The 13,250-nt window shown below is 44.1% G+C and overlaps 1 protein-coding gene across 11 annotated transcripts in view; it reads right to left on the bottom strand.

The window, feature by feature from the left end:
* ciapin1 (cytokine induced apoptosis inhibitor 1) overlaps window positions 1-13,250 on the bottom strand; it is a 144,595-nt gene that overhangs the window by 65,389 nt on the left and 65,956 nt on the right. For all 11 annotated transcript variants that reach the window (XR_009715051.1, XR_009715050.1, XM_061284307.1 and 8 more), the window contains one exon: window positions 4,638-4,806. Coding sequence is in view for 9 of the 11 variants with exons in the window: in XM_061284307.1 (XP_061140291.1) it covers window positions 4,638-4,806 (169 nt within the window). In the remaining 2 variants the exon portion in view is untranslated. The remainder of the gene's footprint in view (window positions 1-4,637; window positions 4,807-13,250) is intronic.

The raw sequence follows: 13,250 nt of genomic DNA, 5'->3' as shown, positions 1-13,250 counted from the left end.
CAGAGAAGAAAGGAACAAGGCAAACTGTTGTGAAATAAAATATTACCTGTAATACGCATTTTGTTATTTGCTGATTGTATTAAACTATCGCATTCCTTGTTGAAACTAATAGGTAGAGAACTGAACTCTCGCTCTTTATATACTAGCTGACGTGTCTTGCGCATCCGTTGTGCACATCGGATCCAAATTTCCGCCGCCGAGTTCGAGTATCTAGCCCAGGGGTGGGCAAACTACGGCCCGCGGGCCACATCCGGCCCACGGGACCGTTTAATCCGGCCCGCCAACCCTGAATAAATTGTATTATTAAAAAAAAATGTTTGTTCATATTGCCTGCAATGACTGCGTTTCCCCAGTAGATGGGGACGCGCTCGCCTGCGCATTTACTACCGGAAGCAGTGTCAGAAAGCTCGGTGCACACTCACAAGTGCGTGTACGTACTCAGTAGTACGGACATGGGGCATTCGCGCTCTATGCTGTGACGACAGCATTCTTGTAATTCGCGCGCTGAGCTTTCAGATACAGTTTTACGCTAAAGCTACCCACAAACCTTCCCCTGGAATCCTTCCATTAAAATGAGTGGCCCAAAGAAAAGAAGTGAGTGCCGAATGTTAAAAAAGAGTCGCCAATTTTGCTCGACGTACGCGACGTGACGTTCAGCCACATCAACATCAACCCGTCACAGATCGAGGTAAACGGACCAACACCTCGGATCTCTCCTAAGAATTGGCACAACAAATTTTACTCCAGACAATGACGCACTAGCAAAAAAAGGAGACCGACAACACTGTTCCCACTGAAAATGAAGGGGAGGCTCTCAAGTTTGTTGTAAAAAAAAAAAAAGCATTTTGAATATGATTTGTACACAGCAGGGATTTAAACTAGCGACCAATCTCACTTTCAAACAATGCAGGATGCTCAAGGACATTGATGCACCACCTGCTTGCGACTAATCTTAACCTGTAAAGTTCTTAAGGCTTACTTTAAGGAAGTGTTTCCCGTTTCCTCACCTCTGTTACCAGGTGTTTGTCAGTTAAAACTCTGCTCTGATTTTCAGATACCCCTCACCCTGTTGCAGTTTTGATTACTTTATTTGGATGTATGCTTTCACCGATTCTTCAAGATGTTATATTTGGTCAGAATGTTTGCCGTTTGATGTGATCTCATAAGATCTTTCCTTAATCTGACCTGCAGGCACTGAAGTGATGGAGACTGTTATTCATAATAACAGTCTCGTATTTTATGAGAATCACTAATAGCAGGTTTTTAGTGATTTTTTTTTTTTTAATGCTGTAAATGCATTTGTTTTCAAAAAACTTGTTTGGAATATCCATGCTTTACTACCTACTAAAGGCAAAAATCTTTTATGCAATGACCTTTACAGGTCGCTTATATTACTTCACACAAACACTACGTCCATCTGCTCCTGGTTCGGCCCTCCGGTCCAAATTTAAAAGCCAGTTCGGCCCGCAAGTCAAAAAGTTTGCCCACCCCTGATTTTGCCCCATCTAGGTGTCGATTTTGAAACTAGTACTGGAATGGCGGCCTCCATATGATATCCGGTCTGCGATGGAGATTAAAAAACAAACAATATTTGACAATAACACACCATCAAAGATTGCACCATCGCCAACTGTGTCGTCAATTATGAATCTTACTGACTGTATTGAGCAGGATGGCTGAATGTGATGCGCGATTGACAAACAAGAAGAAAGGTGTGATTTCAAGTTTTATTTCGAGGGAGATTTTCTTCAAAAATTGTTGTACCCATGCATAATGCGCACCCCAGATTTTAGGACAATAAATTAATTATATTTTGCGCATTATGCACGGAGAAAGACGGAAGGCAGAAACAGGCTGAAGGTACGGGATGCCAACGTTACATAAACACATGAACAAGGAACTGAGAACGTGCCTGACGTAACATATTAAGAGTTATTGAAATAACTCTAGCATAAATAACGCATTAACAAGTTTATCAAACCCTCCGCTTCACTCGAAATCATTAAATCCAACCAAATCTTCATTCTCTGCTGGACTCTCTTCCACTCTGGAGTTGCACACGGTGAGAGGCGTCGAGCAGCTGTGGGCATACTTGTTGCCCCCCGGCTAGGGCACCTGCACATTGGGGTTTACCCGGGTGAACGAGAGGGTAGCCTCCCTCCGCCTTCGGGTGGGGGGGACGGGTCCTGACTGTTGTTTGTGTCTATGCACCAGTACTGGTACTGGTTAGCACGTCTACCTCACAGTTCAGAGGACCAGGGTTCGATTCTGGCTTGGCCTTCCTGCGTGGAGTTTGCATGTTCTTCCCATGCCTGTATTTCCTCCGGGTGCTCCGGTTTCCTTCCACATTCCAAACATGCATAGTAGGCTGACTGAGCACTCTAAATTGTCCGTTGGTGTGATTGCGAATGGTTGTTTGTCTATGTGTGCCCTGCAATTGGCTGGCGACCAGTTCAGAGGGTGCCCTGCCTCCACCCAAAGAGACTGGGGTAAGCTCTAACAGGCCCACGGCCCTCATAAGGATAAGCGGTTCCGAAAGGTGAATGAATGTTCAGAGCTCAAACATTAAAATGAAAATTCAGCACTCTCCTGTATAAACAAACGTAAGCATTTTCATATAGAGTATTACATATTTATAATATCAGTCATGTCATATTTTTCGTATTTATGAGTACCGTTTTTTTCCGTGTATAATGCGCAAAATTTAATTTATTGTCCTAAAATCTGGGGTGCGCATTATACATGGGTACAATTTTTTTTTTAAGAAAATCATGGTACAACAAAACCAACAACAGGAAAGACCGACAAAGTCGTGGAACAAAAAGACAGGGTGACATTACCAAAGACAGGAACAGAAACCAAACAGACATCATGACAGTAACACATGCAATGATCCGACGGTGAGCGAGGGGCAGACAGGACTGAAATACAAAACATGTTACATCGATTGAGGTGACACAGGAAGGGAGGGGCGACGCGGACAGAAACTATGGCAACCTAGACACATAGCAAAACTGGGGACGAGACATGACAAATCTCCCTCGAAATAAAACTTGAAATCACCTTTCTTCTTGTTTGTTGTCAATCGCGCATCGCATTCAGCCATCCTGCCCAACACAGTCAGTAAAATTCATAATTGACGACATATCGTTTGATGCGATGGTGCAATCCTTGATGGTGTGTTATTGTCAAATATTGTTTGTTTTTTAATCTCCATCGCGGACCGGACGTTATACGGAGGCAGTATCACTGCATGCGCACTATGGATACGATGCGCAGAACAGATGCGCAAGACACGTCAGCTATATAAAGCGCGAGAGTTGTTTTCTTCCTATTAGTTTCAATTCACAGTTTAATTAGCAGTTTCAATCAGCAAATAACAAAATGCGTATTACAGGTAATATTTTATTTCACAACACTTTGCCTTGTTCCTTTCGTCTCTGCTGTTCACTTCAAACACGCTCCATACGAACGCAATGCTCTCGTATCAGACGCTTGCTCGATCACCTGCTCGTTTGCTGTCACAATGTACCCTACACAAATCCGAAACATTTGTTGCGGCTCCGAGTCACGACGAGGGGCAAGTTTTGGTTTCCAAGGGTGTTTTTATTCCTCTTCAACTTCTCTCCCATACAGAGCCGCCTTTTTCACATGTCCGCACGGTTTTTTCACATGTCCGCACTGATCGCGGTGGTGCCTTTACGGGCAGTTGGAGAAATCAACGCCAACAAAAAAAAAATACATCTAGCCTAGTTAAGACCATACCAAAGTCTATAAAAATGGGACCCATTGCCTCCCTGCGTGTGGTCAACGATCATTGGGACTTGGGAAGAAAAATAAAAAAATAAAAAATTTGGGTGCGTACTATACATGGGTACAGGCTTTTTTCCAGCATCAACATGCCATTTTTAGGGTGCGTATTATATATTGGGGCGCATTATACATGGAAAAAAAACGGTAATATTATTTACACTTAACGGCCCCTCCTCTCGGTTGATGTACGCCATAAATCATGGTGGGCCACACCGGTGTACGAGGGCCGGTATTCTGGATGTTTTATGTGTCTCCCTGCTCCAACAGACCTGATTCAAATCATCATGATTGTTATCCAGGTTCTGTAGAGCTTGCTGAGGAGCTGATCATTGGAATCGGGTGTGAGAAGATGGGAAACATGAAACAATCCAGAATACTCACACACTCATTCCTTGAGGACTGAAGTTGCCCAAGCCTGACGTAAGATAACAAAAATAATTTCAATTTTATAACCTCCCACTGTAGCTATGACCAGCAGGGGAGTACTTGCTACAAAAGTGATCTAAAGAAAACACATTTCCAATGTTTAGCATGAGTCAATATTTGTAAAGTAATCACTCACATGTTTGTGCTTGTCAACTGTGGACTTTGGCTTTTTGAGACTTTATGATTGAGGGCTGCAGAAATAAAATGGACTCATGCTGTTCTCTACATACTAACTACGTGGTACAGTACACTATGTAAAATGTGTATCGACACACTGTTTTTGATTGGTGACAGAGAAGGATCACTTTGGACAAATAACCAAAGACCTGCACGAGTGTGATGGTAAAAGAAACTATGCTAATGTGTTTGCAAGGCAATTTGTTTTATACCCACAATACCTGGCTGAGGAGTATTTTTCCCAAATGATAACTTTATTGAACTGGACGATCCAACTTCAAAATTCGGTTTGGCTGCAGATAAGCGTACTCTGGTCAGCGTGTTTCCATGGTAACCCGTAGCTGTCAGGAGGGTCTTCAAAGCCTCTGAAGTCAGTTGTGTGTTACTAACCTACAGGGGAAAGAAGATTCAAACAAACAACTGATTACAAATAAAAGGTGAAAGTCATGGTTTTCCTAAAATCGTTCAGCCCTAATTTGAATTGCAATTCTTTTGCCAGAAACTGCGATTTCGATTTATTCACTGACGTTTACAAATATGACACACATCACACCGTCAAAACACAAAAAAGCTATTACTTTTATCAGGGTAGGAGACTGAACAGGCTGTGTGAGAATCCTTTTCAAGTTTTTGAACAGGTTCAATAAAGCAAGAATTACCGCAATTCATATGCGTACAGTAATCCCTCGCTACATCGTGGTTCGTTTATCGCGGTTTCACTACTTCGCAGATTTTTTTCCAATTAGAAAAAAAAAAGGCAAAATAAAGCTTCTAAATTGAGGAATTATGGCACAAAACTTGCCCACACGCCAGCAGAACGCAAGGAGTGGCCAATTGCAGTGCGTACACTTGTACCTTTTTATAAAAAAAAAAATCATAATAATAAGAGTTCTAAAAACATATTTACAGTGTTGTACCTTGTTATAGATTTTTTTTATAATAAAAGAGTTCTCAAAACATATTTACAGTACGTACAGTTGTACATTGTGATTAAAAAATAATAAAAGTTGTTCGAAAAACATTTACAATATGTGTTAAGAATTCTCCATTTTATTTATATTATTCAGCCGTGCTTTGATTTGAGGTAGGGTGATTTATTTTGAAGGCCGTTTTCAGGCGAAACCACTTCCTGTTTTACGTTCGTGTGCATATGTCGATTACAGTGGTACAGAGTCATTGACGACGTAAGAGGGTCTCCTAACAAGAGAAATGAACGTTCACATGTGTCTAACTTTTAGGACAATGTAGTATATTGCTCCAAATGTTCATTTAAATTCCTTTAGAGGTCTGTTTTCGTGTGTGAGCACGATCCCGAATTAGCATCTTTCCGCTAACACGTTAGCCTGCCCAGTATTTCTTGTTAAATGTTACACGCACACACGTATAATATTTATATTTTCAATACAGTGGAGCCTCAGTTTTCAAACGTCCCGGTTCTCGAATAAATCGGCGAAATTCAGTTGTCGAACCTCGCGACATTTGCTGAGAAGACCCGTATGCCAACTGACTCCGTTCGTTATTACATTGTCGTTACTCTGAGGATTGCATCAACTCTAATCATGCCTCAAAAGGAAGCAAGTGGTAGCAGTAAAGCCATCCTAAAACACAAAGACGCTCCTAAAGCAATGAGACAGTGAGTGCCCGGCGCGCTGTGGTTGCACGATCGGACCAAATTAAGCTCCCTGCGCACTGAGGTCCACTTAAATTTTGGAAAGTACATCAGGACTTTAAAAATATTTTCTAGATTTCAGCGACGGCTCTGTCACAATAATGCCACCAGCGCGGTGCAGTTCCGCGGTCGGCGACGCATTGCAGTTGCGCGATCAGACAAAAATGCGCAAATGAAAAGATGCTTAAAAAAGTCAGGGGTTTTTTGCTTGGAACAGATTATTTTTCTTTCCATTATTTGTAATGGGAAAACATGATTTGGAATTCGAACCATTCACTTCTCGAACAGCCTTCTGGAACGGATTCTGGTCGTAAATCAAGGCTCCACTGTATTTAAAAAAATGGTTTTAAAAAAAGTACAGATGAGAGAGTGACCGTACTTCGCGGATTTCACTTATCGCAGGTGGTTTTTGGAACCAATTATCCGCGATAAACGAGGGATTACTGTATATGTGATTATCATTATGTGAAACACAAACGCACAGGCGGCTCGGTGAGGCACTGGGTAGCACGTCCGCCTCACAGTTAGGAGGGTGCAGGTTCGATTACACCTCCGGGCCTCCCTGTGTGGAGTTTGCATGTTCTCGCCGGGCCCGCGTGGGTTTTCTCTGGGCACTCCGGTTTCCTCCCACATCCCAAAAACATGCTTGGTAGGCTGATTGAGCACTCCAAATTGTCCCTAGGTGTGAGTGCGAGTGCAAATGGTTGTTCGTCTCTGTGTGCCCTGCGATTGGCTGGCAACCGGTTCAGGATGTCCCCCGCCTACTGCCCGATGACGCTGGGATAGGCTCCAGCACGCCCGCGACCCCCGTGGGGACTAAGCGGTACAGAAAATAGATGAATGGACAAACGCACATTTATTTTTAATTCGGATAGCATTAAACTAATCAGGAATACACTGTTAATGTGGTAAATGACTATTCTAGCTGCAAACGTCTGGTCTGGTTTTAACTATGAAGAATTTAGTATTGCCACAAATAATCAGTATGTAATCAGTAATCATATACTACTATCAAAAAGTAAATGGCATGCATGTCTGACAGGTCATCATTTTGACCGTGCGATTCAGGGCAAAACAATTCCAGAAGGTAAAAACACGTCACGGTTCACTACGAGTACATTTTGGTAAGTTAACAAAAAAGAGGTTGTTGTTCATAACTTAACATAAAACCAATGTCTATAATGTTCTAATACTAACGTTAAATCAATTGCAAATTAACTTCTAGGACAGACATGGGAAAACTATGGCCCACGGGCCACATCCGGCCCACGGGGCCTTTTCATCCGGCCCGCCAGCCCTGAACAAATTGTATTACCGTATATTTTGGACTATAAGTGGCGTTTTTGTTTTCCATAATTGGGGTGGGGGGGCAATTTATACTCAGGAGCGACTTGCTGCGATCTACAAACCGGACAGTGCGTGACTGCTGTGTGCTCGTGTTCACTGAGACTTGGTTGACCGTCAACATTCCGGACTCTGCCGTACATCTGGAGCGGCTAGCGTGCTATTGGGCGGACCGGGCCATTGTACAAGGGGGAAAATCTCGTGGAGGTGGAATATGCGTCTACATCCGTGACGAATGGTGCCAGGACTCTGTAGTGGTATGCAAGCACAGCTCGCCACTGGCGGAGTTTGTGATCATTAAGTGCCGTCCTTTTTACCTGCCAGGGGAATTTACCGCAATTCTACTGGTCGCGGTTTACATCCCGCCTTCCAACATCGAAGGCGACAGGATTGCGGCTCTTAGTAAACTGTACCAGGCTGTACCAGGCTGTTAATTTTCCTACGCGTGGCGCCAGCTTCCTGGACCTGGTCTACTCTTCGCATAAAGGAGCTTTCAAAGCCGCCACCCTCCCCCATCTTGGCCTTTCTGACCATATCACTGTTATGCTTTTGCCCGCATACAGACAAATGGTGAGAGCATCCAGACCGGTTCGAAAGCGGGTACGGGTGTGGCCTGAGGGTGCCTCTGATGCGCTTCGTGACTGCTTTGGCTCTACTGACTGGGACATGTTTGGGAGGGCTGCCACTTGCGACGATCGGACAGACATTGAGGAGTATACTGACTCTGTTTCCTTCTACATCAGGAAGTGCATTGATGATGTGACTCACTCAAAATCCATCGTCACTCGGGCTAACCGGAAGCCATGGCTGACGGGGGCTGTCTTCAGGCTGCTGAGGGCCAGGGACAAAGCCTTTAAAGCGGGGGATGAGGCTGGCTTAAGGACTGCGAGGGCCGACCTGTCCCGGGGCATCAAAGAAGCAAAGAGGGCGTTCTCTTGCAAAATTATCGCCCACTTCAAGGACAGCAGGGACGCACGGAGCCTTTGGCAGGGCATTCAGACCATCACGGACTACAAGCCCGCACCGCAGAGCTGTGAAGGGGCCGTCCGTCTGCTTAATGACCTTAAACGCTTCTTTGCTCGCTTCGACGCTCAGAACAGCACTTGCCCGCTGAAGGCCACTCCCCCTTCACACGAGCTGCCCCTGTGCCGACAGCGTGAGGAGGGCGCTTGCCGCTATCAACATCCGTAAGGCGGCGGGCCCTGACAACATCCCGGGTCGAGCGCTGGAGGACTGCGCTGGTGAGCTGACGGATGTCTTCAGAGACATCTTTAACACTTCCCTGCACCAGACCATCGTCCCGTCGTGTTTCAAAGCGGCCATCATCGTACCTGTGCCAAAGAAGCCTGCTCCGTCCTGCTTCAATGACTACCGCCCCGTGGCACTTACGCCCATCATCATGAAGTGCTTTGAGCGGCTTGTCATGGAGCACATCCGTTCCGTTCTCCCCCCCGCCATTGACCCCTTCCAGTTTGCGTACCGAGCCAAGCGGTCCTCTGAGGATGCCATCTGCTCTGCCCTCCACTCGGCCCTCACCCACCTGGAGAGAAGGGACTTGTATGTGAGATTGCTGTTTGTGGACTTCAGTTCTGCCTTCAACACCATTGTGCCACAACGTCTCATCAGCAAACTTGACAAGCTGGGCCCCAGTACCTACCTCTGCAACTGGCTACTGGACTTCCTCTGTCAGAGGCCACAGGTGGTACGTGTTGGCGACAAGATCTCCGCCAGCATCACGCTGAGCACAGGGGCCCCCCAAGGCTGCGTGCTCAGTCCGCTACTCTTCAGCCTCCTGACGCATGACTGCATTGCAACCCACAGCAACAACCGCATAGTGAAGTTTGCTGACGACACGACTCTGGTGGGTCTCATCACCAAGGGAGACGAGACTCAGTACAGGCTGGAGGTTGACCTTCTGACCACGTGGTTCAGGGACAACAACCTCCTGCTGAACGTCGACAAGACCAAGGAGGTTGTTGTTGACTTCCGGAAGGGTCACGCCCAACACCTGCCGCTGACCATCGACGGTGGTGTGGTGGAGAGAGTGAGCAGCGCCAGGTTCCTGGGGGTGCACATCAGTGAGGATCTCTCCTGGTCCACCAACACCGCATCACTGGCGAAGAAGGCCCAGCGCCGCCTGTACTTCCTGCGGAAACTCAGGCGAGCGAGCGCTCCTCCGGCCGTCATGACTACATTTTACCGTGGCACCATTGAGAGCGTCCTCTCCAGCTGTATTGCTGTTTTGGATGGCGGCTGCACTGACTACAACTTGAAGGCCCTGCAGCGCATACTGAACACGGCTGGTAAGATTATTGGAGCTTTACTCCCCTCCTTGAAAGACATTTACATCTCCCATCTCACCCGCAAGGCAACCAGGATTGTGAGTGATGTGAGTCACCCCGCTCACTCTTTGTTTGATCTTCTGCCCTCTGGAAAGAGGTATAGGAGCCTGCGCTCTCGCACCACCAGACTCAACAACAGCTTCATACTCCAGGCTGTTAGGATCCTGAACTCGCTTCCCCTTTCTGCGTAGCGTCCTGTACTTTTGCGCTATGCTTACTGTCTGTTGTATGCACACATTTATTGTGTTATCTGTTTATTTATTATTTATTCATCGTTCTTATTATTTATTGTTTGTGCCTTCTTGTTTTTATATTGTGTCGTTTACTTGTATGTCTATCGTGTAATATGTCTCGTCACCGTGGGATAGAGAAAACGTAATTTCGGTTTCTTTGTGTGTCTTGACATGTGAAGAGATTGACAATAAAGCTGACTTTGACTTGACTTTGACTTGTGTGTGAATTTTTTCAAATTCTTACTTGATCATGAACAATTTACTTACTAGTATAATTGATCACTTCACTTTAAACCGCATGAGGGCGCACTATGGCTGTGGAATAATTGGAGCCTCACCGACAATGAGTTCCATTGACTGACTTCCGAAGTCGGGAGATTTAATGATTTGGAGTGACACAGATTATTCGATAAACTCTTTATTTATGTTATAGTTATTTGATATATACCATTTTTTTCCGTGTATAATGCGCCCCCATGTATAATACGCACCCTAAAAACGGCATGTTGATGCTGGAAAAAAGCCTGTACCCATGTATAATACGCACCCAATTTTTAAAAAAATTTTTTTTTTTTTTTTTTTTTTTTTTTAAGTCCCAATGATCGTCACACACGCAGGGAGGCAATGGGTCCCATTTTTATAGTCTTTGGTATGGTCTTAACTAGGCTGGATGTAATTTTTTTTTTGTTGGCGTTGATTTCTCCGACTGCCCGTAAAAGCACCACCGCGATCAGTGCGGACATGTGAAAAAGGCGTGCGGGCGTGAAAAAGGCGGCTCTGTATGGGAGAGACGTTGAAGAGGAATAAAAACACCCTTGGAAACCAAAACTTGCCCCTCGTCGTGACTCGGAGCCGCAACAAATGTTTCGGATTTGTGTAAGGTACATTGTGACAGCAAACGAGCAGGTGATCGAGCAAGCGTCTAATACGAGAGCATTGCGTTAGTATGGAGCGTGTTTGAAGTGAACAGCAGAGACGAAAGGAACAAGGCAAAGTGTTGTGAAATAAAATATTACCTGTAATACGCATTTTGTTATTTGCTGATTGAAACTGCTAATTAAACTGTGAATTGAAACTAATAGGAAGAAAACAACTCTCGCTCTTTATATAGCTGACGTGTCTTGCGCATCCGTTCTGCGCATCGGATCCATAGTGCGCATGCGCAGTCATACTGCCTCCGTATGACGTCCGGTCCGCGATGGAGATTAAAAAACAAACCATATTTGACAATAACACACCATCAAGGATTTCACCATCGCATCAAACGATGTGTCGTCAATTATGAATTTTACTGACTAAGTGTGTTGGGCAGGATGGCTGAATGCGATGCGCGATTGACGACAAACAGGAAGAAAGGTATTTCAAGTTTTATTTCGAGGGAGATTTGTCATGTCTCGTCCCCAGTTTTGCTATGTGTCTAGGTTGCCATAGTTTCTGTTTGCGTCGCCCCTCCCTTTCTGTGTCACCTCAATCAATGTAACGTGTTTTGTATTTAAGTCCTGTCTGCTCCTCGCTCACCGTCGGATCATTGCATGTGTTACTGTCATGATGTCTGTTTGCTTTCTGTTCCTGTCTTTGGTAATCTCACCCTGTCTTTTTGTTCCACGACTTTGTCGGTCAGTCCTGTTGTTGGTTTTGTTGTACCATGATTTTCTTGAAAAAAAAAAATAAAAAATACATAAAAATAAAAAAAATAGAAAATTAAAAAAAAATTGTACCCATGTATAATGCGCACCCAAGATTTTAGGACAATAAATTAGTTAAATTTTGCACATTATACACGGAAAAAAAACGGTAAAGCCAAATCTACAATGGAATGGTTCACAAATAGACGTATCCAGGTGTTAGAATGGCCAAGTCAAAGTACAGACCTGAATCCAATCGAGAATCTGTGGAAAGAGCTGAAGACTGCTGTTCACAAACGCTCTCCATCCAACCTCACTGAGCTCGAGCTGTTTTGCAAGGAAGAATGGGCAAAAATTCCAGTCTCTCGATGGGCAAAACTGATAGAGACATACCCCAAGCGACTTGCTGCTGTAATTGCAGCAAAAGGTGGTGCTACAAAGTATTAGCGCAAGGGGGCCGAATAATATTGCAGGCCCACTTTTCAGATTTTTATTTGTTAAAAAAGTTTAAATTACCGTAAATTCCGGACTATAAGCCGCGACTTTTTTCCAAAATTTTGAACCCTGCGGCTTATAGTCAGGTGCGGCTTATATAATGATTTTTTTGTGATTTTTGTGATGACTTGGTCACTTTTATACACTGCGGTATCTTGAAGAAAAAAAACAACAACAAAAATACTATTTTGAAACACTACTATGGCTGCTGCTTATTCTGGCTGTGTTGCTTGTGACTATTATGAGCTTTAGTAGGAATGCACGCTAGGTGACCTGCGTCAAAGGGCTCTAAACCCTTTCTCTTACTTTCGCCATGTGACTCAGATATTACACAAAGCAGTGGCACTGTTTGGACCATCTGCATTGTATTAAAACCCAATCAATCAGCATTTAAATTCAATTCCTCTGACATTTTGCTCACCAAATACAAGTTGTAATGAACGTGAACTTTTAATGCATTTTATTCAGAAGGTTACTTTGAACCCCGAGGCTCTCTTGTTAGCTATATACCTCCAAGAACCCTGCGATCATCTGCTGCTAGTTTATTGGAGGCTCCCAGCAACAGCAGAAAGAAGATCGGTGATGCAGCCTTTGTTAATTACGCCCCCAAACTATGGAACATACTGCCAATAGGTATCAGGGAGGGCAGGTCGCTAGATATTTTCAAAACAAAACTTAAACTCATTTCTTTACCCGAGCATTTAACTAATTACGTTTTGTAAATTTCATTTTAAGCCTAATTTTATCTATCTTTATTTTATTTTTTACCTTTTCTTAATGATATATTCTTTATTTTATTAAAGCGTGCTCCTATTTTAAACTCACTTTATTATCTTATATGTTTTGTTTTTATGTATTCATGTTTTTCTTTCATTGTTGTAAAGCGCTTTGAGCTGCATTTCTTGTATGAAAGGTGCTATACAAATAAAAGGTATTATTATTATTATTATTAAATGGCGGCGCGGCGTATTTATGGATTTTTACGGCCTCCAGAGGACGCTCTAGCAGGAAGCAAGAGCGAGACAGACGAAGAAGAGATAATGCGCCGGAGAAGACGTGCTAGTTTGTGTTTTGAAAATTTCGCGGTTCACGCACACACCCTCATGGAGAAAACACGAAGAAAGTC

Source organism: Syngnathus typhle, linkage group LG7 (assembly GCF_033458585.1).
Source record: "Syngnathus typhle isolate RoL2023-S1 ecotype Sweden linkage group LG7, RoL_Styp_1.0, whole genome shotgun sequence".
Classification (NCBI taxonomy): Eukaryota; Metazoa; Chordata; class Actinopteri; order Syngnathiformes; family Syngnathidae; genus Syngnathus; species Syngnathus typhle.
The sequence above is the reverse complement of the archived record's forward strand: the minus strand, read 5'-3'. Positions and strand labels throughout refer to the sequence as shown.